The sequence below is a fragment of the Xiphophorus maculatus genome, chromosome 20 (genome assembly GCF_002775205.1).
Source record: "Xiphophorus maculatus strain JP 163 A chromosome 20, X_maculatus-5.0-male, whole genome shotgun sequence".
NCBI lineage: Eukaryota > Metazoa > Chordata > Actinopteri > Cyprinodontiformes > Poeciliidae > Xiphophorus > Xiphophorus maculatus.
In genome coordinates this window covers 10,612,545-10,640,496 of record NC_036462.1, presented here as the reverse complement: position 1 = coordinate 10,640,496, position 27,952 = coordinate 10,612,545, and the positions used below count along the sequence as shown (strand labels likewise).

Sequence of the window (27,952 nt, the reverse complement as noted above, 5' to 3'; positions counted from 1 at the left end):
ACATTCTTAACACAAACCCCTGTTGATACAAATATAAGAATATGAGATATGACTGCCTAAAAACAATACAGGACACATTGAGAGTCATTATTCTCACACTCAGACTCCCCTACAGTATAACAACTATAACACATCAAGCAACAAGCTACTATGATGCCACCAAAGTGAGTATTAAGAAACACAAAGAAGTTTTAAACCATGAAGAAATGACTAACTGTAAAAATGAGCAATAAACAATGCCAGAACACAAAGTTTAATATAAAATGTAAAACACAGTTCCGCACACATGAAAGAATTATGAAACCAAACATCATTACCAAAATCATTCTGTCAAACTGCCAGGAAATGACAACTTGTCATTTGAGAAATCAGACAAAAATGATTTGCACAACTAAAACATGTCCAGGATTAATGAAATCATCCATTTAAGGTGAATAAAGTACTTAGATGCATATTTGCAGGTGGTTAAAGTCTGCAAAGCTAAACTTGTGTGTATTTCTAACCAATACATACATCTGAGTCTAAGATGGCTCTACTGAGCACCCTCTCAGCTCTGACAGATATCGCCCAAATTCAAACAAGGGATTGCGCAAATATTTAGAGGAAAATCCGCTCATATTTATTTAGATAAACCACAGGAAAAAATACCACCTGCTTTAAGTTGGGGGTAATTATTTTGAAGGAAATGGGGGGGAAAGTGACCTGTTCTGTTGTTAGATTTACAAAAAGGTGATCGAAGATGTGAAAGAAGGTGTAATTCATCCGCTTTTCCAGTGTTGACTATGTCATCTTTGCAAAATGATTAATTTCAAATTTACAAAAGAAGTCTGAACCTGATCACAGAGAGGTATTTGCTGAGCAGAAGATGTCAAATGAGCTTTAGAAAAATGATTCCTTGAGTCAAATACTACTAATAATAAAGTACATAAGTTTTTCCATCTCTTTGATCATTTCATTGCATCTGTTGTGTTTGTGTCTAAAGAGAAGGAAACTACAAACTGATGCAAAAGTATGTGCAAATTCATTTAGTGTCTTGGATTGCATTAGTCCAGTTTGCTTTTTGACTCTAGTACAGAAATAAAGAGACGTGTGCAGACAAACAGTTGTCAATAATTAATAAGATATCACTACTCCATTAATTCACACTTATTTTTTCACTGAAGCAAAACAATGTTAAACTGAAAACAACATAAACTATATTTTATGTTATGTTGTTGCTGATTCTGTAACATCTTCAAAATGAATTTAAAAAACATGTAAACTAAAGTTTCCATTTATCTCTTCACTCTATTTTCTGTACATATTTAATGCAGTTCAGGATCTGGATCTTATCCATGCAGCCACCATTCCAGAGACAGAGCATTCTCCTTGATGCAACAGAGATAACCACCTGAGACACCTGATTGATTTATTTAATTTTTCAAAAATATCTGTTACAATCGCATTATTTTTTTAACATTTAGTCATTTAATTGCCTTTTTGTAAATGTATGGTGTATGTGAGACCCATTAGCTGCTGTACATAGTTTGCTGCTTACCACATAGAGTTGCTTCCATAGTAAAGCCCATTCCTGAAGAGTTAATGTCACCTCAGTCACAATTGGATCTTCCAGAGGCACCACAGTCTCATGTGGTCTGTACCGCAAAAGAAACACACATTTTATTAACAGACAATTATTTCAACACTAAACAAATAAGAGACAGATCTTTTGATGGGTTATTTTATTTTGATGTATATCAAACAACAGAAAAATAAACATATCACGCACATACTATCCTCATACATACTATGGATATATATATTCACAAATCAATATGTATACAGTTCAGGCAAAACCTTATACAATTCATATTTCTATATTGCATACTGTACATATACATAAACAGGAACATCTTGATTTATTGTATCATAATAAATTATTTTTACCTTAATTTAAAGTGAAAGTTGAGGGAACCAAAAGAGCACAGAAATGTGATTACATATTCTGCACTTAGACTATCCAGATGGTATCAAAGGATGATTATTGTTATCATTCAGGGTTTAACTAAAATATCAGCAGTGGAAAGGTAGGATGAAGATGATGTAATGCAAATGAGCCAGGATAATTATTCCAAAAAATGTAGAACTGGAGTTGTAGTGAAGGACACTTTACCAAAGAGCAGATAGGACAGATTTCACAGAAATAAGCTTGAAAGGGGAAGAGTCACAGAGTTATGAACAGGTCTCAACAAATAATAACAGTATATTAAACAAAATGGTAAATAAAAATGTACTGAAAATTTTTTGTAAGTTTATTGTACACAGTTTCAAGTACAAATTTTAAACCAACTATATTGTATATTAATTTGCTTCTAGTGATTCAGGTGGACTGGTGGGTGAAAAAAGAAAATGTTTCAACCATAAAAAATATATTTAAACCAGAGGAAGAAATGTGAAGTGTTGTTTTTGTGATGGAAACATTGGACAAAGAACCAGAGAGATGCCTCGTTCAACAGGTGACCGTCCAAGGTTTTTGTGGAATTTTTGTGCCTTAATAAAAACAAGAAAGATTTATTGAGCTACTGCACTAAAAAAGGTCTGGGTGGAAGATTAAGACCTTCAGAAAGCTTGAAGAAATATTGACATGAAATACTGTGATGTGGAATATTTTTTTCTAAATAACCTTTAAGGAACTTAAACAGTAAAAGCTTAAGTAAAATAAATAATCAGAAAAAGAAAAAATCTTGCTTCACCTTTGAACATAACAAAATGATTCACATTTTATATCTTATTTTATGTTTTTATTTTCCTTTCTTCTTTGAAAAGGATGGTTGCCCAGAGGGTGAGATTGTTGGTTAAAACTGAAAGCTGACTCACAGTTTCAGGCTGGAAGTCAGAAATAATAATGCGCCCTACTATTTATTTACCCTGCCATGGATGCCATGATTTTTCTCTTGCATCCTCATTCTTTTTCACCATGTATTCCCATTTCTCAGCCAGCTCACTCTTCTTCTGTTTCATAACTGATAAATTAATAGGAGCAATGTACCAGATTTGCTGATCTCCCAGCAGAGCAGCAGATGATAACTGCCTGCTGAGTTCACCCACATCAATTGTGTTTCAGGGTTTTTTCTCCTCTTCTATTCCTTATATTTTTCCTTCATTTCCCTTTTTCCTCATTCACTTCATGTTGCTCTTGTTTAAGGTTCGTTAGTTTTAACTTCACCTTTTTAGCCTAATATCTTTCTTTCTGTTGTATTGACAGCATGTATGATGAATCTGCTGCAGATCAACACCTTTATCCCTGAAGCATCTCTTTAAACACCTTCAGTGTTGTATAAAATTTGGAGAGGTAAGTTATCGTCATTTGGTTTATTCATTTTAAATAAGTACAGTTATTATTTAAGATTGTTTTTTTTTATTTGTTTGTTTTTTTAGCATTCACCCTGAAGTCACACCCAGCTCTTTTGAAGTGTAAAATTTAACAAGAAAAATAGCATCTTGTAAATAAATCATTGTAAAAAATGATACAACACTGTTTCGTGGCTGAATTAGGTCTGATAAGGATGGATCACCCTCATGCTGTGGCCTAGTCACCTCTAAACAGACCATAATACCCCTGTTAGCCCCATTTCAGTTAGCTCCAGTTTTGTATGCTCTCTCTTCTTCCTATTCCCATTTCATCTTCCATTTTCTCCTTGCAACACTCCTATCCAATAATTACTTTAGATTTTATTTTTACTTTTTGCCTTTGACTTCTTGATTCTGGTTTATTTTTATTCTCTTTTTTTCTGGAAATGTGCGTTCGTATTCCCTCTGATCAAGCATCGTTGCACATCTCACTTCTGATCCACGATTTCCGTCCTCCGGTAGTCTCAAGTCATCTTTGTCCCAGCTGGCTCTTCTTACTTGTTGCCCTTCTGTTATCTCCAATCCAAATATTTAGCAATCTCATATTTACTTTCTGTATCCCTTCTTCAACTTTTTTAGAGATTAGAAGTGCTGTTGGCTATTTTCCTTTATTTGCCTAAAAATGTTTAAAACACACAGCTGCTCTTCCAACATTAAAAGCATTCAACCCTTTGACCCTTAATAACCCCCATGTGTTCCTTCACTTATCCAGTCATTGATCAATCTTTTACTTTTATAAACACTAAATGCATCTCCTAATGACTTTGTTTTATTTATACATTCCAAGATGATATTCATGATTTATCTTGACTGCACGGTGGTGTAGTAGGTAGCACTGTTGTGTTGCAAAAAGAAGGTTCTGGGTTTGAATCCTGGCCTGGAGTTTTTTATGTTCTCACTGACTTCCTCCCACAGTCTGAAAACATTGCTGTAAGATAACTGACCTCTGTAAATTGCCATTGGGTGTGAGTATGTGTGTTTTGTTCGTCCTGTGTGTCTCTGTGTTGCAGTATGATGGACTGGAGACCTGACAAGGCTGTACCCCACCTTTCATCCAGTGACAACTATATTTAGTCATCAGCCCCTCTGCAAAGATTAGTGGGCAAATTTATGGATGGATACATCATCAAGGTGCTTTTTGGAGAATTAAATCACAGACATAAATATAATTTATCAACATTTTCCTCAAATTTAGACTCATTCATCTTTCTTTATGGTCGATATAGAGCATGAGGCAAAAAAAATCTGGAGATCTAAATTTGATTTGCACTGTGAATAACTGTAAGCCTTTCACATACAACACTTCACATTTTCCTGCTGCTGTGGTCAAGCACACTCTGAATCCCACCTCCAGCTATGACGGCAGAAGTGAAAGCTCCTTCTGTCCAAATACTGTTCTCCGGATTCAAAATGTCCTCCAGGCCATTTTTAAGAACAGCTTCTATTTTATTACACAGATTGTCTCCAATAAAACCTAGTGTAACATTTATCCACTGGCCTTCACCTGACCCTTCAAACTAAAACTTCCTCCCCATATGGCCGTTTACACAACATTACTCATGTTGTGAGAATGGTCAGAGCAAGATTCAACTTATATTCCAGATTCAGCTCAGATAGCATCTGCTCTATATGGTTTTATTAGATTTTTTACTTTTTATGTTAACAGAAAAAAATGGTTAGCATATGAGTATTTTAATAGGGTTCATGTACCAATGTAGTATTTATGTAAGCCATATTCTTTGATGATGTTCCTCTAAAAGACAGCAAGGACTGTAGCCTGATTCATAGAGAAAGTGTCATTTTGTAAATTTTGAAATAAGTACAAAATAGGATTAATTGTATGTTGTAGAAATTATTTTGGTACTAACTAAGCTAAAGGTTTGGTCTGACTTAACTTCAGACAGTGAGAAAAAATGTGTTTATGTATTTTTAGTCAGTGTATGCTGATATCTGGTTTCTACTGTACATGAGTACAACATGATTAACTTTTCAACAACTTTCTTACTGTACTTATATAGTTTTTAGGCTTATATCAACTAACAAATCAAATATTGTAAACCTTTTTTGTCAATTGTATTTTTTATTTATTTTTTTTAAGATTTTGCTGGTTCTAGTGGCCTTAATTTGAAAGTAGTTCGACAGGAAAGAGGGTAATGAGAGAGGGAGAAGACATGCGGCAAATGTCACCAAGCCGGGAATCGAACCTGTGATCACCCCCACTGGGACTAAGTCCTCAATATGTGGGTCGTGCTTTGCCCCTGCACCACCACAGCACCCAATTGTATTTCCTTTAACTCTTGTAGAATTAAATCAATAACAACTGCATAAAATCTTTTAGTACTACACTAATCTTCCAACCCATCAACCTAGCTTTGAAAATACAACAGCAAATTTTATAAAACATTTGGAGTCGCAGCATGACACAGTCAAACTGACAGGGCAAGTCCGACAGGTAGTGTGAAGCAGAGAGCTGCGACTGAAACGCAGGAGGTCTCCCTCCACCCAAACAGTGGGGAAAGTTGAAGAAGTTGGTCGGATGCAGTAGAGGAAATGTTGCCCTTTAACACGGTTGGCTCACCTTGGTTATCATTTTTATGTTGAGGCAGCAGACAACTGCCTGCTGCCTCAGACTTATTTCTGATTTCAAGGAGTAATCAGTAATCAATTTATATGTTTGGCATTACTAATCTTTACAAAGCTGCATTGGAGGTGTATTGCACTACTTAATACACCTTCAATGTATATTATGCTTTTTTAAAACAATCTTACAATGTCTGTAAAAAGATACTCATAATGAAACCTGCCTCTAAAGTAATTATAAAGTGGAACAATTTATGTGGTTGTTGAATATCCATTTCTCATACACCTCAGTTGTCTTCACTTTCATATGCTGGAAGGTCTTTTTTTATTATTTCTAATTATTTCCCTCACTCCTATCACTGAATGTTAGCTGCTCCCAGCTAAAGTGTGAAAGCAGCATCCGAATGAATGTGGCTGTCTAATCAGTTTTCCTCCTCGAGATGAATTCAGAGGACACGAAGGTCCTCAGAGACGACCGTTAGGAAATAATTTTCATATAATGGAACTATAGAGACCAAGCCAAGATTACTTTGTGTAAATTTAAACAAAAAGAAATACCACAGGGACAGCCAATTATGAAGTACTTTTCACTAAAAATGCTCATATTTGGTGGATAGGCTACATTCCCAGCTTCTAAAATTTAGAAAGTACTCTGTAACTCTCAGTATTCTTCAGCACTTATTTACTCTGGAGGTTAGTTTGAAAGAGGAAGCAAAGGATTCCTTATTTCCACTTAATTTGCTATCTGTCTTTAATTATGTAAAAAACGATATCATGTAAATTGGCATTGATTTTACCACTGGCTAATAAGACTTTTTTTCTCTTAAACAAGCTTTTGCAGTCATTATGCAAATGTATTCAAACATGCCACATTTACCATTAAAAAAGTGTTTTGTTCTATTCAGGAAAACGGTCTTTAAGCAACCCATTGTAAGACAAAAAAAATACTGAATAACATTTTAAATGTCTTACAGAACAACACGTACACTGTAGACACAAGTGAGTTAGTTCCGCATTTTTTTGCATAATCACATCAGTGCTGCTGTGAGTTAAAGATGTTATTATTCAGTTTGGTGCAAAAGTGTTTTGTACTTTGTTTGCTAAAATTATCCACTATGGAAAAGGAAACAGGGGGTGTCTGACTAAAACATCGAAAAACAAAAGTATTTGATGCTAACAAGAAATTTAATGAGGTTGTTTCCTTCTGTGCTCTGATCTTACCATGGTGTAAGGCTGAATCATGTGGAGAGAAAAAGGAACTAAGACAGAGTAACATCCACATTTTATTAGCAGACTGAATAATTAGGCCAACCTTTATCAGGGTTATTGTGGTAAAAATGTTCAGTGAGGGGGTTATAAACAAGACATTCAAGGGCTAGATTTTTTATTAAACAGTAGGTTTGAAGGCCAGCTTTTGATTTGCAGAAGTCTAATTATTATAGCCAGTTTAATTTATTAAATTTGTATTGACAAGATCTATGCTTTCTACCCTGCTTCTTTATTTAGCTCAAGTTTCTGATTAAACTACTTGTGAGTCACAGTCAATTAATTTTTAGTATTAATAAAATGTTCAAAACTAAAATACATTCTAAAGATAATTTAATTTAAAAATCATTTTTAAAAGTTATAAGAACTTTAGGAGTCAGAGACCACAGTGAACAACCAGATGGATTAGTTTACAGTTACATGATGATACAGACGTTAGGCTCAAACATTGCAAAACAAATTCAGCAGTTCATAAACTCCATGAACATTTTTCTTCCAGTTAAAAAGCGGCTTTATAATTAGGACTTTGGGGTAAAACTGATTCCTCTATCTATAACTTTGACAATGTCTGTTTTATAGTTCAACTAAACTATGGTGTTCTCTGATGAACTTTGACTCTGAAAATCTTGAGATGTTTTCAGTTACTTTACAAAATTCCTAGGAAAGAGGACTTGATTCAGATTTAGGATTATCTTAGATATGATCATCTACTTTCAGTCAATTTATCACAGGTGTTTCAGTAATTACAATCTTACTGTTAAAGATCCCAGTGTGTATTCTACAATAAAATTCTCGAAATCTACAGTTATTAGCCAGTGAGCTTCCCAGGGATCTGTATTAAATTGCCTAGTGTGCTTTTTTCTGTTTTGTACAAAGCACATTTGGTTCTGAATAACAAATAAAAATAATTACAATAGATTTCTTCTGAAAAAACTAACAAGCTTCACAGTGGTAGTTGAAAAAGTAAAAATATTTATCAAAATCAGTCAAAAGAACACAAAGAGGCAACACAACACAAATGCTACAACCTCAAGTTCCAGTCTCCCATATTTCTGAACTCACCCCCTGTTGGTAACAATGGCTTTCTTCAAGTGAATGTAGCTGGCAGGAAAAACTCCCTGTGAAACAGAAAAACACTGCATAAGTAGAAGTTAGAGCTAAACTACAATCAGCTTTTTTTGAAGAGCTGCATACAGTCATATTCAACATAACCATCCCATTTACATATAGTAAACAGCACATTTTTATCAAGCCCAAGGCGTTGTTCTATCTTACAATAATATGACAGATTTGCAGGAAATATATTCAGCAGAGTTTTTTATACTAGATTTTTCACAGTGCTTCCAGTTGTGCTGACAGAACAAACTTAAAACATCCAGAGAAAAGACAACCTGCCATGTATATCATGGCTATACAACGTGGAACATCTTAGAGAAGCACTGGTAAATTATTCATAAAAGATGCTGAAAGTTAAAATAGAAGCTTCAAACTTACAGACCGTGTGTTTAGTTTCTTTTAAAATATCAGCACTGCTTTCTATAAACATGATTTTCCTAAATCTTGATCTCACACATAAAAGTGGAGTTTTTGTTTATGTTTGTTTTATGTTTAATGTGCGCTCTTGTAAGCAAAGTAATAGACAGATTCATTAATATTTCACTGCACTGGTTTACAATTTCCATTAAACAAAAAAACATTCAACTAACTTATCTCTAAACTTAAAAATAAAGCAAAGAATAATTTTCCACTGTCTTTTATTACAACCCAAAAGTTGAACATGGCAAAATTAAGCTGAAAAATAGATTCATGCATTTTTTAAAGTTTTTGAAGTAGAGCTGCAGGGCTTTTTATGGTCCCTTGAATTTATTAGAAGTTTTTCATAAATGTTTTAGACAGTTTTCTGTAAAATTTAGAGAAAATCCATGATGATATGAACAGAAAAAGCTAGATGAGGAGTGATGAAAGTGACCCAGATTACAATGTGTGTATAGCAGATTCAGAAAGTATCATATCAAGTTTCTGGAAATGCCGTTTTAATAAAAATATCCTTATTTCAAGCTGCTACACCTACTCAAAATAAAAACTAATCTGAAATTAGCATCCATGCAAAATAGATAAAAAAACTCAAACCAGGTATTGGGAGATTGTTCTCTGATTTGCTCAAATGAAGTCAGTCTGACAGGAAGCCCCAGCATCCCATATTAGTGGCATTAGAACAGAAACCATTCCCTTATAATTCTGGGTTGTTATTTTCAAGAAAAACTATATCTAAACCAATAATGTAACCTCCATTCACGGGTTTAACCCAAAAAAGATAATGTTGCATTAAACAGTGTGTTATTCAAATAGTTTCAAGTCTGTTGCTCTCTGATAACCTTCTTTTAAAAAGGGTGTACTATAATTGAACTAATTAGAAATTTTGTAATATAAAAGCATATCAAAAGTAACTGGGTACCACTTTCATAAAGGATGATTGTGACTGCAGGGGGAAAACTGGCTGCAGTAGGAGAAGCTGACATCTTATAAGGAAAGGCTTCAGACTTCACGTTTCACACTGAAAGATACATTGTTTTATACCATAAACATGAGGGAGTTTTTGTTTTTAAGCAGTTTGGAGGGACAGTGACACATTGTCATCAAGAATAACACTAAATAACATTTCAGCAGCATCTTTTCTCTTATAAACAATGTGATTTTTTGCTTGTGTGTCAAATTACTTCTGTCTGTCTGTATACCTGTCTTTTGACTTCTTATTCATACAATAAAAACACAAGTGCCCAACTCTGTTCAGCTTTTCTTTGAAGACTGAAACAACAGAACTAAACTTATCCTAAACACACAAACAGGAGAATGAACACATGTGTTTCTTCAAGACCTTTAACTAAGATCTGTTGAGAGCTGAAGGCGTTCTGAATCCAGTGACCTGTAAACTACCACCTACTGTCACAGCTAACTAGGCAGGGACAAGAACAAGATGTCATGTATGTATGTGTGCATGAGAGGTCGTGTTGTGCTATTCCTAATTTAGCTGATGGTGTCAAAACACCAAGTCAGTCAGAAAAGGTCAACCCGATACAGAGAGAAAATGAAAAGAGAAAAAAATACAAGAGAGGGTAAAAAAGAATCATAATATATATATATATATAGAGAGAGAGAGAGAGAGAGAGAGAGAACAGTGGAAGTAAAAGAGAAACTTAGAAAATAAATGACAAATCAGGCTGAAAATGTCATCCACCCACAAATAATCCTGTCTCCCTCTGGACTCTTTGCTGCAAATACCTTATTGTCACCTTGTGTTGACTTGTTTTAAGTGCCTTTTAGAGGCCAAGCATTATCTTGAGCCTAAAATATCCCACATATCATATAATAAATGTCTTATAAAAAGAAAGCAAGCAAAGAAACACAAATTTAGAGACAAAGAGTTACACATTTCAAAACACTTAATGGCTGATTTCATATCGAATTGACAAAGAAATGATTACTTTTGTTTTTGCTGTCAGTCATATGTTAAATTTCATAGAAATTACACATTTGAATATTCCACCTACCATTAGTGTAAACGTAGGCATGACGTTATTTATGAGGAGTTCAGTCTTAGTATGTTGATTGTTACTGATGCTGCTATTGCTTGAACAATACTTTGAAATTTGAGTCAAACTACATAGTTTTTGAAGAATCATTGCATTTTTCATTATTACAGTATTTTGAAAACAGTTAAATACTGTAATGATTACATTACTGTACTATAAAGTTCCATTGCTGCTAAGACCCATGAACTCCAAACCCCTTTCTTGCAATATGAAATCAGTGTTTCAAATTGAATTTTAACATATATTTTTGAAAGAGCATTGATGTTCATCCGGCAGTGTCCTCAGGAAGCAGCCAGGGATGAGTTTAAAAATATGCAGAAAGAGCTTTTTCCATACTGTATAGGCCATGCTGATAGATTTTCTTTAATCCTATAAGTGAGAAGAGAGTGAAATTTTAATCCTATAAATGAGAAGAGAGTGAAATACTGAGAATACTTTTCCAGGTAAGAGAAGGAATATCAAAACCAGACTAAAATTATATAAAAAAGCATAAAGTGAAGAACATGAGAGAATTAGGACTGTTTGGTATAAAAAGTAAGCTTTTAATGTTTGTTGAAAGCAATTATGATGTCATGAGGGGTCAGTAGAGCAGCATCAAGCACTCTGCAGATGTTCATATCGAAGATGAAAATAAAAAAAAACTGTTACCTCATGTTTGTGTCCAAATGTCAACATTATCTAATCTCTTCAGTTTGTAAAATATTTGTCCTGATTGATCTTACATCAATCCAGTCTGTTCTTACTCACTTTAAAAGCAGATTATTTATCGGCTTCACTCAGTTTTTCCTACAATCATTATTATCACCTTTTATTTGATTAAACAGAACTGCTCCCCTCTTTAACGGTTCAGCACAGTAATTGCCCTCTATTGTTTCATTGTCATCACACCTGCCGATATGTTTGGGATAATCTGCATTTCATTGTACTCCATTCATCTCTAAAACAAACTGAAAGCAACCACAGCTGTGCTTCACCCATACTTTTGCCTTCCTGATTTGTCCCTCTTTTGTCCCAGAGGAGGCAATCTCCACTAATCGTGACATATCCCTTCATTCTCTTCCATTATGAGCTCTTCTGTTCTTTCCAACTCTGCTCATTGTTTCAAGTGAGAATTGTGTAGCATCCCTCTACAGCTTCATGCAGCATCAGAATAAAATCTGGGATGTAATTTAGCATGGCACTTTTGGATGATAAAATAACTTTGATATTACATCACAACCACCAGTTCTAAGCTTTAGTTAAAACAAAACTAATTGGAAACACATAGAGAACAACAAAGAAAAGATAGATAAATTTGCTCAGGATTATATGTAGCTAAATTTGACAGATAAATGTATGTTTTGTTAAATGGTTCTAGCATTACATTGGCTTTGTAAGCCCCAGTTAACCCAGGGTTGGATGGAGCAAGAGTGTCCAGAAGCTCAACAAAAAAAAAATACAGAAACAAAAAATATTTTTTTAAGTTTAAGTTCTTTTTAAGTACACAATGTTTAATTCAAATTATTATATATCCTTTAATATATATGTGTAAAGTTGTAAAATAAATCTTAAAGCAGGCTTCCCTTTCTATGGCCTCAATGCTGAGGCTAATCCAAACACTGATGAAACTCAACATGGAAAGTTCTCTGCAGTGCAGAGGATTAGGGATGACTCAGAATAGGAAGGCATTTCTTCAGGGAGACACAGCGATTCGTTTTAACTAGCACACCCATTGTAAAGAAACCAGGTGATTAAGATGGAACTAACAGGATTGAGCTGATGCCTTTATGCTGAGGAAAAGGGGTAACAAAACAGACAAACTCAATCGCATTAAGGCACACAATCACACCGTACAACAACAGGATGAAAGCATAAGAATGCATAATGTAGCATGCATATTTTTGCATGTAAGAAAGCATTGTAATGCACAAAACATACATAGAAAGGATGTTTTGAAATAAATGTATCCAAATTGGGATCATGTCACATTGAAGCTCATCACAACAGAGGAATAAGACCTGCAAGCTTCTTAGCCAGTATTTATGTTTCTCTCTCAGAGCCGCATTTCTCCAGATGTTGTTTCTGGAGCGTGAAATAAACCTGTACATTAAAAACAAACCAAGTGCTTCCTATTGTGCTCCTTTTAAATTCTTGCTAGGATTGTAGCAGCCTTCCCAATCATCTTCTAAGTCAGTGCAAGGACATCGCTAGTCTGTGAAATCTCCAGTCCAATAGAGGTCGTCTTCCACTCTTGAATATATATTCATCAATTGAATATGTCTGTACTGTTTGCATCTATATGCGAATAGTTTTGATGAGGCCTGTCATAGAAGATACAACTAATACAACTAATCATGAGGCCCCTCTCTCTGAATTTATTAAACTCAACACAAGTTGAGAATAATTCAATAATTTTATCTGCGTGGATGTCTTCATCCACACAGATAAAAAAAGTGCCACACAAACATGTTCCATGAAAGTCAAATTACATTCATGTAATTTAATATTACATGAATAATAATATTCAATTACATGAATACTGTAATTGAGTCACTGAATAAAAGCAAACTATATTCTTCAGTAATAAAGTCACATTACTTTGTTTTATACCACATTAGTACAGTTCCAGCTAACTGCCGATGCAGATTTTCGAAGCTGCAAATCTCACATTAGTGCTGCTGTATGTCTGGTGAGGGCAATTAATTCTCAATTTCTCAATCATAAAACCTTCTAAGCCAAAATTACTTTCTATCTGAATTGATCTGTGACTGTCATCATATACTGTCTTACATAATGTAGTGTTAAAGAAGACCAGGATACTGATACTGATGCTGATCTCATGTGTTTCAGAAGGCCAGAGGTCAGTAATGATGCATCATGAGAAACAGAACTGCGATTGTGCATTACCCTCATCTGTTCTGCATGTGGCTGTTCAGACACACCTCATATCTGACACATTTCCATAACAGACTAAAATCACATGAAATGTTCACTCGGTGAAGCTGCAAATGAAGTTCAGAAAGAGTTGTGGTTTAATTTTAGTTGATCTTCCTTCTCTTTCTCTGCTAGGAGGATTTTATAAGCAAGAGTTTTTCCCTCATTACAGATGATGACTTAGTTCAATGACTTATTTCATTTATCATAAAGAATATTATGTTTCTATGTATTATATTTGTGTTGATATTTAGTATTTTTCCCACCTTAATTTAGACAATCGGCAAAATACTTTACAAATGTTTGCTTTTGTCTTTAGTTCTTTAAGGCTTCAGATGCTCTTGGAATAAATATAAATTATAGTTGCTATGTTAATGCTATAATGACCCATTAATGCTGAAGAGTTTTCTCTACTGCAATGTTCAGAATTTCTGATGTTTGATTAGCATGAAAAAACATAAGCTTAAACATTTTTTCACCTATGATCTTTGCTTAATTGATTCCCATTGCCCTTGCTGTAATTAACTGCAGGGCATGCAGCCCATGTTATTGCAGCTGAATTAAGACTTTCAATCAGTAAGGTGTCATATTAGTAATTCTTGTTTTACTAAATGGCTAAACAGAGTTTAATATATATTAAAGCAGTTTTAGGTATTTAATTAACCTCTACGTACAACTGTTTTTGAAGGGATTCTTGCATTGCTACCCCACCTACAATGACGTTCCTGCATTGTCAAAGCAAGATGCCAAGCTCACTGTGCTGATTTCTGACCACTTTGGGTTATTTCTGTAACAGAGGACTTTTACTTTATGAGTTTACCTGTTAAGTTAAAGTTTACCTGCCAGTTAAAGCCAGTTACCTAGCTTGTAACGGGTAAAGCTCAAATAAAACATTCAGATCCAATAGTAAATATGAAATGTTTCAAATTATTTTTTTTTTCAATGTCACATTTTTATGAAAGACTAATCTTGCAGTGATGGTTGCTGCATTTTCAAAAGTTATTTGAGTAAAATAATTTTATACTCAATAGAAGTATTTAATAATATTCATGAAAAACAAATTAAACCACTATTCATCGAGCAAAATTAAAATTTTTTTATTGTTTTCATTTTCTGCCAAGAGGATCAAAGTCTGCAAAGGAACACTGGGCTACAGAGGCGTCATCATGTATTAAAGTTCTCTATAAACTTAAAAGAACTCAGACAAGTTCGTCAACCTTCTCATAACAAATACAGAGAACAAAAAACAAAAGTTTGTAGTTAAGGAAAAAAACCCACAATGTTTTCTTAATAAAAGAAAGTTTTTTAGCAAAAGGAGAGTCTGTCTTACCTTGACGTTCGGCTTCCTTGTTGAGAATCCTCTGTACCATCCTTGAAGAAAAGAAAGTAATTAGTGACAATAGCGGGTAAAAACACAGAATCAAAATGGTTATGTCAACAAGTCGAAGTTTTATTGAATCAACTTTGAAAAGGTTACTTGAGTTTATTTCTGAAGAAAACATGGTGATATTAGAAGGTAAAAGAAAATAAATAAGTTACCAAACACTATTTAGGGCAGACATTATTAAAAAAATACAAATAACCAAATTCACCAAAATGTGAGATAATTCCATACATTTTTTTATAGTAAGATAATTCTGTTAGTTTTTCTATAACTAAATTATAGTTATAAGAAAATATAAGAAATATAAGAAAATGGTAGAAAAAAAACCCGATCAGGCTGATATGTGCATAAAATGACTCTGAAGTAAACTGAAAAATGATACTTCTGAAAGACCATTTAAAGACTCAGTCCATATTCACAATTTGCACAATTCACAATAAGCAGATATTTTGGTAAAAATAGCATGTTTGATATGTAACATCATTTTTATGCCAAGACTTTAAGTGCTAAGAGTTAACTGAAATGTATGAAGCAAGAAATATTCTATATCACAAAAATAAAGACATATATCTCAAATAAATAAATTTGAATATTATTTTCTTTCAAAGAACCCCTTTAAGCATTAGACTGACATCAAATCAATATGAGTAATGTATGTAGGATTTTTTTTCTGTAGGCAAAATGCATGATTAGCATTGATTTGGTATCCTGGGGTCTAAAAGAGGAACCATCAGTTTTACATTATATGATGAAATAAAAAGTTGTAGAAAGAAAACTTGAGTCACTGACCTCAGGTGTGTGCATGTTTGAAAAGATTGGAGTGAAAAGTTGACGACCTAGTTGATGTGAGTTTACACTTTACGCTATGACATCTATGTACAGACACTGATGGACATGAAGCCCCAGAGCTGGAGACAGATTCAGTCCATTGCTCTTTACCTTGTGTGGGTGGCTATGTGCATACGTTACTAGATTCTCTATCTTCATGAGGACACCAATATGCAAAAATGAATGGACAAAACTAAATCTGTCAAACATGCATAACAAAACTGTAAGCAGTATTTCTTTAGTATTTTACAAGACAGATTCTTAATTAATGCCACTTACTTGATTTCTTCTCCAATCTGCTTTACTATATTTTTTTTATAAAAGCATATACAATGACTTGCACTTTGCAAATAATCTGAATTGTGCATCAATCATAAGAAATCTAATATAACCAGCTTCCTTGAGAAGTCAAGAACTGACTTTAAGAACTGATGTTTGATGATGCTTTTCATTCATCCTGACTGTTTTAATACATAAAAAACTGGAGAGACATGCCCCCAAAGACTTGCAGATGTATTGAAGCAATAGAAGAGTTTATTCTGCATTAGTTTGATTGGTCCCAAAATATGTAGCTCAGGCTATAGATCTATAGGTGGAGCTCACACTCAGGTGTAGAAATGGGAAAAACAATAAATAATGTATGATTCTTCAGAATTATGTACAACATGGTGTTGGTCTATCACATAAAATTCCTGTTTTATGGGTATAATGTGACAAAATGTGGAAAACCACAAATAAAAATACTTTTGCCAGAGTAGGAATTTTCAAGAGTCTTGGAAAACTAAAACTGGATATATTGGTAAATAAGGAGAATTTACATGAAGTTTATAAATATTTATGATGGTCTCCCATCATAAATATTTACTGAGTGAAAAATGTGCATCACTTTTGGGTTTTTCTGTACTGCAATTGGACAGAAAAAAACATAGTACTTGTTAACAGAAAACTACTACCATGAGACACCTTAAGTTATATTTCTCAGTTATGAGTCACTCCGCCTACAGACACTAAAGTATTGAGTCGGGATCCTTCACAGCTCAGCCTAGCTGTTTGCAGGCTAGAGTAAGAATCAGATTAGTGACAGGCAAAACTGGGTCGGTTTCAAGTTCTCATCGCTGATGGACCTCCTTCTCCAACAAGTCTGAGCGTACACCAGTCTTTCCACAAGGAGGAACATCCATCAGATGCCTCAGCAGAGTACGAAGCTGTCATCAAAGTGGACTCAAGTTGAAATAAAACCTTGACAGCTGAAAATTACTCCTATCCTGGGAGTTAGTATTTCAAGGAAGAGCCCACAGACAGACATCCTCTCAGGCAGAAGAGGCATCATTTGTCTCCATTCAAGTGGAAATGAAAATGATTGTGTCTGCAGCTATTGAAAATTTTGAAGGTGAGTGATTACTCTTTGTCACAGTAACTAAAAAGAGACAATTATTTATCTCAGAATTATGCATTTTACATCTTTGAGCTTATTAGAACACCAACTATGTACTTTAAAATATTAAACAAGAAGGCAAAACTCAAAAGTTAGAAAAATTTGTAACATGTCAAATAACTAGATAGGACTGTGACAAGATGTCGTTTTTGGATTTTGTAGGATGTGTTTTAAGACTGTTTAGAAAGAGATGAACATCTAAGGACATTTTTATGTACAGTTATAAAATAATAGCTCTTGAAAATGATTCAGTGATGCCATAAATCTGAGTATTTGACAGGATACTTCACATTAACTTTCATCTTATCATCTCTCAAAATTATGAGTTTAATTTCGCCGCGGCTCTTCATAATCTGATTTGAATATGGAGATGAAAGTTTAATTGGATGGCTAATTAATAACCAATCAAGATGCATTTGTCACCAGCGCTAAGATGTCTGTGTTACTCCCAGGCCTCTCATCTATATGATAATCAGAGAGAGCAGTTGAAGCTGCAGTGTCAGGGTCCATTTCTAATGGTTTTAATGGATAAAAACAAAATCTCTGCCAGGCGCTATTATGTTATCAGAGTATCATAAATCTTTTGAAGTAGAGGTCGTGGAGCAGGTGTTTGTGTGGTGAATCCATGCATACAAGTATGAAACACTCTTACCCTGATGAAGAATAATCATTTTTCCTCCTGTAACCCAACGGATCACCCTGTAGTTATTAGAATAACCATTTTGAACTATTATGAACATAATCCACAATAATAATCATGATAAATCATTTTCAAAGGGGGGCAGCTCTCACGGGGCCTCTTCTGTGGTATTAACAAAAAGACTTAGCTCATAATGGGGGCTGCATTACACAACTGATTTCCATCAGGCAATCAAATCAGACAAATATGAGTCTTAAATGACGTTTCATTTTGCTGTAGAGAACACCTCGAGCTAGGTTATGAGAAAAGGAAATACTTGTTTAACCAATAATAAAACCCAAGGGGAGCATTTTCTCTGTAACTTCAGTTATGACTATGATTTAATAGATATGTAAGCTGCAGCTGAGGCCCCAGACTCACCATCCGCAAGCTAGAAAATACAATCACTGTATGTGTTCAGTTATTAGTGGCCAAGGACAAAACTTTTTTATTCAGTTGGATACGATTGGCAATATATGCTTAAACAAAATTAAAAACAATACAACCTTCTTCAAATCATTAATTGTAATGTGCTAAATTCTATCCTAAGGAAAATTGTGGTGCCTTATGACAACCGCTTTGAGAATTTTCAGAAAATATGCATTTTCAATATTGCTGTTCATAACCTAATTGTTCTTCACTTTCCTCTTCCTCTGGTGTCATCACGGTGTACTCACCACTCTAAGATTGAACATCTCTATCACCACAATTCAAATGAAGTGTTGACATCAGTGGCATTGGGAATCCATCCAACTGGAATTATTATGATGGTGAAGTAAAGTGCACAGACATCAAATGGAAAATGTAACCTACAGATTGGAGGACTAGACATAGAGCTTCAGATTTAGTAGTGTTGTAATGAAGACCACCTAGCCCGAGACCAAGTCAAGACCAAGACCAGAGTGTATCAAGACCGAGACAATACCAAGGCTTTCAGGGTTTGAGACCAAGTTGAGATCAAGACTGAGGGAGTCAAGACCAAGATCGGTGCCCTGTGCTACATGACACAATAAAATGTGAAATATGATCAAAATTGCAACTTAAATTGATCTGAAAGATTCATATTCCCATAAAAACACGTAGATATTAAATACTTAGAGCTGAAATAAATCTTACCAATATCATTATCAATTCAGGCTCTTTGTTCTGCTTTGCTTCCATCTCTGTGCCACAATCCACAGAGGTCTCATGCCATCCCTGAAAAGATAACACCCTGGGCAGTTGTCCATACTGCCCATGACAGAAACCACCACTGTCTGCACCATTAAATATATTAATTAAGGTAATGCACTAATGATAAACAATGCTGGCAATACACTAATGATAAACAATGCTCAACTATGAACACTGACCAAGGAACAACAAGCAAGAAGTAACTAAGCACAAGACTTGCACCGTGACTGTTCTCACCCTCCCTCCCACTGCATGAAGCCAGGCAGCGCAGTGCTGTAATGTCTGCCGTCATGACAGGTGACGAAAACAAAGAGCATGCTCTACGTGCTGTTCCATTCTTGTGTTTTATTTACTCGCTAATTAAATAAATATCAATGTATATAATTAAATAAAATAATAATAGCTACTGCAGTGTACGCAGAGCATTACAAGAACAAAGAACGGCTCTCAGTGAGGCTCCAGTCCTGTCATTCATAGTAAAGAGCTGTTCAGAAGAATCGGATCGTTCCTGAATGTCACATCACTATATTGCAGACTTTGGTCACAGAGTTGTCCCACATACGAAATGTCAGTTAAAACCTCCGCACAATAATTAAGTGCAGTGAGTGACAACTTTTTTCATACAGTTTGTCCCTGCACAGCTAGCTTTGCTAACATCCCGTCCACAGAGCTTACCTTTCTTTGAGCTTCTTTTCTAAGTGACAATAAAAGTTAGACGTAGTCCCCGCCGTCTGTGAAAGCGAAGCACTGCTTAATTTACATGTCGCCATCGGATTTCTTATGATTTATTTAGCGGGATACTATTACTGACGATTAGACAGACATCTGCCTCTCAGAGAAAACCACTGCGCATGACAGAAACACGTAATTAATCAAGTAATAGCTTGGATTGCAATCGGTATGTTTTGCATCCAGTGAAAACAAAGATGTTAACAAATAAACTGGACAATATGCTGACAATTTAGTGACATTTCAACAGTTGTGGTCTTGACCGTTCTTGAAATAAAATCCTGAGTCCTGAATGCCCGAGACTGAGACCAAATGTGGGACAAGACAGAGACCATCAAGAAGTGGTCTCGAGACCAGTCTCGAGTACTACAACTCTGAGATTTAGCAAATATAGACTATTCTCCATGCAGTCTCTAGCCCAGTATCTCAAACCATGAGATATATATATTAAACTGAAGTCAGTGGATTCCACACACCTCTGGCTAGATACCTTTTCTCACTGGAGGAAGTTGAGAAATCAACCCTAATTCTAACCGTGTTCAAAGTTATTTTTGTCTGCATTGTATGTGTTGCTTAGCTTGTAAAAATTTAATGTTGCACAATTAATTTTCTTACCACCACACAGCAGAGTGTATTTGTAAAAAAAATAATTTACAGCTATAGTTAGATAGTTACATGCAAATAAATATATGTGAATATCTGGTTTCAATCATGTTTTAGCCTTTAAACAGCAAAGAACTACTCCTCCAGGATTTATCATGCATATGTGGTCATGCTCCGTGAAGTTCGAAAGATAGGATCATTTTCTGGTGAATTCTAAATTTCATTTTCTGGTTTGCTACACCTACAAGAAGCAAACATAAATGGGTGTCCTCTGTTGGCATCATTTCCTGGTGCTTCATCTTTCTGAGGGCAACACGGTGTAAATTGACAGCCCCTGCTTCACATTACATTGAAATATGTTGCATCCACTCTGAGGGGGTGTCGATCTCATGATAAAGTGTGACACTTTAAAATGTCAGTGCACCTTGAAGCCATGGCCAACTCTACATCCTTGCTCTGCCTCTGAAGGCGAAGCTGTCCCATCACTCACATTTTTGTTTTGCTCCTTCACTGATGGACTAAATTTACTGGTGTTTATCAATATTACTACTGAGCAGCAAAGGAAATCAGAAACATGGCTTTAAGCCTAAGTCTTTAAAGCTGTTGTAACACAATGCCAAGACCGAAAGTAATTAGCAAAGATCATAAAGAATCAATTCTTTCTGTTACTTGAAGTAGAGAGGAACTCCAGGCTTTTTCTACATCAATGTTCAGAACCTATCAGCACAGTGAGGAAGCTTGTTGAAAAGTAGAAAACAGTTAAGACAAATGCAAATACACCCAGGAGTAGATGTCTTGACAAATTCAGAAAAAAGTGTAATGCTCACGCAATGCTCAGAAAAAGATCACAAAAACCCAAAAACTCCACTTTTACCTCCTCAGGCCTCAGCATGTTAAATGTTAATGTTCATGACAGTCCATTACAAAAATACAGAACAACTGTGGCATGTTTAAAAGGATTTTCAGGTGAAATCGTTCTCTTGTTAAAAAGAATATGGCAGTTTGGCTCAGGCTTGCAAAATAGCATCTGAAGCAACAAGAAGACTTCTGGAACAATGACCTTTGAACAGATGAGACAAAGTAGAAATGCTTGACCAAAACACAGAACAGCAAAAACAGCTTTATTGCAAAAACACCCGTACAACCTGTTAAGGACAGCGGTAGAGGGGTGATGATTTAGGTTTGTTTTGCAGCCACTAGGCATCTTGAGCTCTACTACAAACTCCTTTGTATACCAACAGTTTGTGGAGTATTAGATGAGGTGATCTGTTCAACATCTGAAAGCTTGGCTGAATCTGATTCATTAACAGGATAATAATCACAAGCACAGGAGCAAATTACCACACTATGGCTGGAAATGAAAATAATAACTCTGCTAAAAAGGCCCAGTCAAAGTCCAAACTTCGATGTGACTGAGATGTTGTGGTAGGACGGTGTGAGAACTATGCATAAACAAATATCTGCAAACCTCAATTTACAAAATCAACATGGTAAATTCCTCCAAAATGATGCAAGAGACTGAAAGTAATTTCCAAAAGCACTACTGAATCTTATTGAAGCTGAAGACAGACTTAAATTTTCTATGGCTGGGATTGTTATTTTTACTTGATCTTTTTCAAATACCAATGACAGTGTGGAATGTGAATTATGCTTTCATAAATTAGTTAATTCACTTATGTTGGATTTTAATTTTTGTGCTTTTAATTTTTGTACAGTAATTAAATCAGTGAAAAACTAATCTGCAAAAGACTAAGGTGTTTATTCAATCAAAACATTGTAAAATGTTTGACTGGCAGTTGTTTAGAAATTTCAAATACTCAGTTTTCTATATCATGTTCGCTGTTTCGATGGATAAAATTGCAGAAAGTGAAAAGTGCTTTCAAACACTAAAAACTGTCAATTTGAATGACAATTTTACAAGTACAGTCATTTCTAAAATTGAGCTCTCATTTCAGAACAAGACAATAAAATGACATACAGATTTCATGCACTCTGCTCTGATCAATATCCAGTGTTTAAAGGACCCTTTTAACTATGATGCTATTCACATAATGACAGCAATAGTGGGGATCTTCACATTATCATGAGGAACTCTGATAAAAGTAAGGCCTGGTTTGGCCTGATAATCATTGTGCGTCACGGGAACACTGAGATACCAGTTTCTGCCACATGAGCTCAGATAATAGCCCGTGTTCCTCACTAGCAGTGTTGCATTTCATAACCAGAGCAAATTAGATGCTGATAGGCTGCAATGGGAATAGCTGAACCTTTAATACAACTCTGTTTTGGTCAGCAAGCACAGCAAGTGCAGAATTGGAGCTGCAGAAACTGAAAGAAAGAACAGGAAAATGGGGGAAGAAGACTACATAAAAATAAATAAATAAAACAATAAGGAAGGAGAGGAGGAGATGACAATACTAAAGAATAAGAATGCTAGTAGAGAGAAGTTAATCCATGCAATTTTCTTCCACCCATCAACAGAGCATTCCTCTCTCTCCATCTGCATCTCTTCACTCCTTGTGGACATCTTACCACCGGGGTGAAGAAAGGCCTAATCAGCCACTGGCACTGGATATATGCTATTGTCCTGTCCAGCTGTAGCTAATAGGCAGCATTCTCTGTTATTATCTCCAAAACAACACATTCCAACCTAAGTCTCTTTCTGGCTTGAGCTGGAGATTTCAGGAGTCAAATTAGGAGCAAATGTAAAATTAGCAGGAGCTAATAACTTTGGCCCTAATCCAGACTATGTGCAACTGGTATAAAAATGACAATGGCAACATGTAATACTTTGCTTTTACTGAGCAGTTTTTTTGTCTAAAAAGCTGAGGCAGCAGTCATGGGAAAGATTTTCTATCCGGTTCCCTCATAGCAAATAACAATGACTGTCTGAGGCTAACAGCAGGACAAGAGGCAACTACCTTGATGAATACTTTTTCTTCTTCACAGTGGTGAGATGTGAAGTTAGTTTGAAACTAAAATGTTCCACCTTTTAAGAGGAGAAAGGCTATTAAGATTTCTAAAATGTGACTGTTTTAATCACTTGGATATGTCTTTCTGAACAATATGTAAATATGATTCTCTAGAAATATCTCCCAAAAAAAGCCCTTTTCTTAGATGTAAGTACATTTAGAAAATTTAAAGTAGAACAGAGAGTCTGAAGGAAGATTAAAAAGTTATATAATCCAGGCTACTGGAGGTCCAGTGTGAAGTTACCTGCTGACAAGCTTTATGTGGGAGCAAAATTCATGTTCCAGCCGACTCCGGCACCTGCTCCCATTTCTAAAATATCATTACCTGTTTTAATCACCATGTTATCACATATGGGGTATTGTCAAGAGAAAGATATGAGACGACAAACCCAATAATGTAAATTAGCTGAAGGTTCCCATTAAAACAACCTGGATTTTCCTAAAACCTCAGCAGTTGTACCAGACCATCTCCATAACCCAAGGAGCCCTGGCTAAGTATTTAGAGTTGGTATTTACTGTGCAGTATCTACATGTACTTTTAAATGGGTTGACTTTTCTGCATTAAAAATCTTTTATATTGATTCTACATACTATTCAAATGTTTTAAGACATTTAATTTAGGGTTTTTATTGACATGCAGACACTTAACAAAATAAAAGCTTTAAGTAAATCACCCTGTCTACTAGATCTATATAATATTGGTGGAATTTTTATTGAATTGCTGACATAAATTAACTTTTAGATGATCTCCTGATTTATTGCGAAGCATCTGTACACAGCATTTCAAGTAGGAAGTCATGATGATATTGAAGAAAAACTACTTTATGGACTATTTTAAACATATGCAAAAAAAATCCTTTAAAACTTCTGTGAAATATAAATATCAATATCTGATGCCTCACTTTTCTCATCCATATGACATGTCTCAGATCTGTTATGCAGTCAAAGAAATTAGAAAACAAGGCAAATTTCATAGCAAACCGTCTCTTGATGGGAAGCAGAAGGAAATCAGCAGCAAACTGTCATCTACAGATCTCTGAATTCTATAAGCAGTTTAAGAAAGTCATAGATTTAGATATTTTTAGGACATCTATTTTAAGAAAATGTGCAAGAGTATCATGAAGAACAGCTGCTGCTTGAAAGGCATTTACAATCAAATGTTAATTGTATTTCACCTCATTTCTCCAGATGGTAGGGATGTAACTGTAGACATTGGTCACAGCTTGGAGAGTAGCTTAGTTTTGATGTAACGATTCAAAACTCAGTACAGCAGAAAATGTAAGGAAGAATCTAAATTCCTGTTTTTTTCTCTCTGATATTAAAAAGAAATATAATCCTCTTAAAATAGAGGCTGACAAAACAACCATTTTTACTAAAAAGAGGCTAATATCCAACTCTAATTAGATATTTATCACTAGGTATCTTTGGATTATTGGTAACTCCATTCAAGAAGAAAAATTTTTTGTTAAATTTGAACAAAACCATGCAATCTATAAAATTTTAAAAAATGAAAGAAATTTTTTACTTCACTTAATCTGGTTTTGATTTAATGCAAACACTGAACTTAATGCATCACTCAATCACCTGACATGAAACAAAGTGGTGCTTAATTAAGCAGAAAATGTTTTTAGTGTTTGCCATAAATCCTACATGATGCATTTGCATTATTAGACTCTGTACCACTGGATACATAAACATTTTGCACACTACAGATTAAAATAAAGCAGGTTAGTCTTTTAAATTCTGTATTAGTAGTTGTTCTTGCATTGCTGTTATTGTGGATAGCTTGAGTTATTTTCTGTCATTTGCTCATATTTTCTCCTGGATGAGGACTGTGATCACATGTGGCTGTTGCATTTATAATCTTAATGCAAGAAACCCCAATTATCTGATATCACTACCATGGCACTTTGGTATCATTAAATGTTTTGTTATTTTTCCTATATATGGTGCAAGAAGATCAATAAATCTATAGCATTATCCAAAATAATTTTACTGAATTACTTTGTATAGAATTGCTTTTAGTTGTGTAGATTCATGAGAATATTTGAGTTTGATTGAATGAAAGTCTATGAAGAATATTTTAGACTTTCATTAAAAGTCTAATTTCATTAGACTTGGTAATTCATTCGATTACCATTTCATTTGTAATCAAAATGGTGTAGGATTGTAATTCTATGGTCTTTTAATTCCGTGAGCTCAATATTCTGACTATGAAGTCAAATCCTCCATTCTGATAATGATCTGATGAGTCTTAAGAGGTTGTTAAGTACCTTAAGGTTCCAGACTATGTTTTACAAGAATCAAATGGCAAGACAAAATTCTGCAAACTATGGACAAACCTTTCGCTGTCTATTTCATTTATGATAATATTGTTATCTTATCATTGGATAATCAATCTTTTTAATAAGTATACACTAATGTGAACAGGAAGGGCTATCTATAAAACTTTCCAAGTTCCTCTCTCAGCTTTTCTCCAAGGGAAAGTGACTTTTTTGTGCATTCCACAAATGTTATTATTCCTTTATGTTATTAATTATTTGCAAAATATTAAGGGATATTTTTACGTATATGTTGTCCTTTGCAACAAGTAAATTATAAGATATATAAAGGGTTTTTATGACGTAAAAGTCTTACCTTCAAATTTTTCCAAGATCTGCACCGTCTCCCCCACCTCCAGAGCCAAACCCTGAGTCACTGAGCCTCGGAAATTACAGATGACTGTAAAGGAAAGAACATAAAAGGAAAGATGAGAATGTGAAGAGAGGATGAAGGTGTAACATTGTAGAGATACCAGAGACCTCTGATGAGCAAAGGTAATATCATGAAAGATTAACTTTATTCATCATGGAGGAGTCCATTTGACTTTGTGTAGTTGGAAACACATCCAATTCATATAAAAACTTTGTCCCCACATTGTCATTGCAATGTCTAGTTTCAGTTCCCTAATGACAAAACTATGTTTGCAGACACTCCCATACCAGAAGCTGTTTATGTAAATATTCCTCATGACTACATTGATGTGCCCAGAAACAACAGATGTCAGAGCTTATTCCAAAGCTGAAGTCACAATAAGTCGCTCCATACAAGACTGAAATATGAAGAGGCAAAAAAAATAAATAAATCACCTCAGGGTAGATGAATATCTCACACTACTCAAAACCAGAGTAATGCTATTATCCTTGGCTTTTTCTTCCAGTACATCTTTTCACACTCTTTTGGTTGCCTAAGGTGATCTGTAACACCTTATATTCAAATCATGATGGATTTGCTGCATTTTCTGAGGTCAATAGTCAACGTTATGGCTCATCAATGTGAATTCAAAAGTTTAGACTGGTTTAGGTTGAGTTGTAATCTTTAGTTAAATGTTTGGTTAATTAAAGGTCCTTAGCGTTTGCTATTCCAAAGAAGTAGAAAACAAATAATGTTGCAGAACCTGATGTCAGACTTACAAAGACCAGAATTTACAATGTTAAAGACGAAATCCTGCATCAACCTTTTCTGGATGTTCTCAACAATTAAAGGAGATAATAGACCAGAAATAGGCCCAGTATTTGGTTAGTTTATTAGAATAAGCTACAAAAAGACATTCATAATTTCTATACATATATCAAATATAATCTACAGACAACTCAGGATTTCAGAACTACACCAAAAAAATTAATGTTCATGTTATCTAAAATAAATCGTGAACTTTATATGACCTCCAGAGAACTGTAACAAAATGTTTTTGGATAAAATATGAAGGCAAATTGCTAAGCAGGAGCTCCCACAAAAATTATGCTCCACTTGCTTCTCCCTTGTTCAGAAAGAGGACTTTGAGGAAGCGAGCTTGGGCTGCAGTCTGCACTCTGAATGTGGTACAAGCCACAAGAGAAGACTTTAACTTAGCATATCTGCATCTGTCTTTGTTTAACAGACTGTAAATGGCATTGTGTCTGAGACATCTTAAAAGATGCAAGAGTCATTTATGATTTCATATTCCATTTCATTCTCAGGCTGATCAACTAAGGACAAATCATATTTTATGACCGAGATGAGATACCACTCTTACAGGCTTCTATCATCCTAAGTGTGCAAATCTTCTCTGTTACTGACGTTTATGCCTTACACCACATTATTTCATTTATCTACGTTGTTATTTGCTTTGCTTCTAGCACCTCACACATTAAAAAAGGTGCACAGTGGCAAATTTGTTTAGATATTTGCACATGCTAAACATGTGCTGACAGCAGTGTAAATCTCACTTTGATTCTCAAATCTCACACAAAGAAGGATCTTCAACTAATAATCTTACGTGGCAAAAAAAATACTACCTGTTCTGAAGCAATATGGCCACATTAATACAGTTTTTCTAGTTCTTTGCTTTTTCCTCTTTGTTTGCTTCTGTTTACCTGCTGTTTTTGCAGA

At 34.8% G+C, this 27,952-nt stretch overlaps 1 protein-coding gene across 10 annotated transcripts in view; it reads right to left on the bottom strand.

The window, feature by feature from the left end:
- Positions 1-27,952, bottom strand: part of dock3 (dedicator of cytokinesis 3) — a 156,042-nt gene that overhangs the window by 69,580 nt on the left and 58,510 nt on the right. For all 10 annotated transcript variants that reach the window (XM_023325455.1, XM_023325445.1, XM_023325447.1 and 7 more), the window contains exons 2-5: positions 26,180-26,263; positions 15,070-15,110; positions 8,299-8,354; positions 1,538-1,634 (exon numbers count right to left, since the gene is read on the bottom strand). In XM_023325455.1, the coding sequence (XP_023181223.1) occupies positions 1,538-1,634; positions 8,299-8,354; positions 15,070-15,110; positions 26,180-26,263 (278 nt within the window). The remainder of the gene's footprint in view (positions 1-1,537; positions 1,635-8,298; positions 8,355-15,069; positions 15,111-26,179; positions 26,264-27,952) is intronic.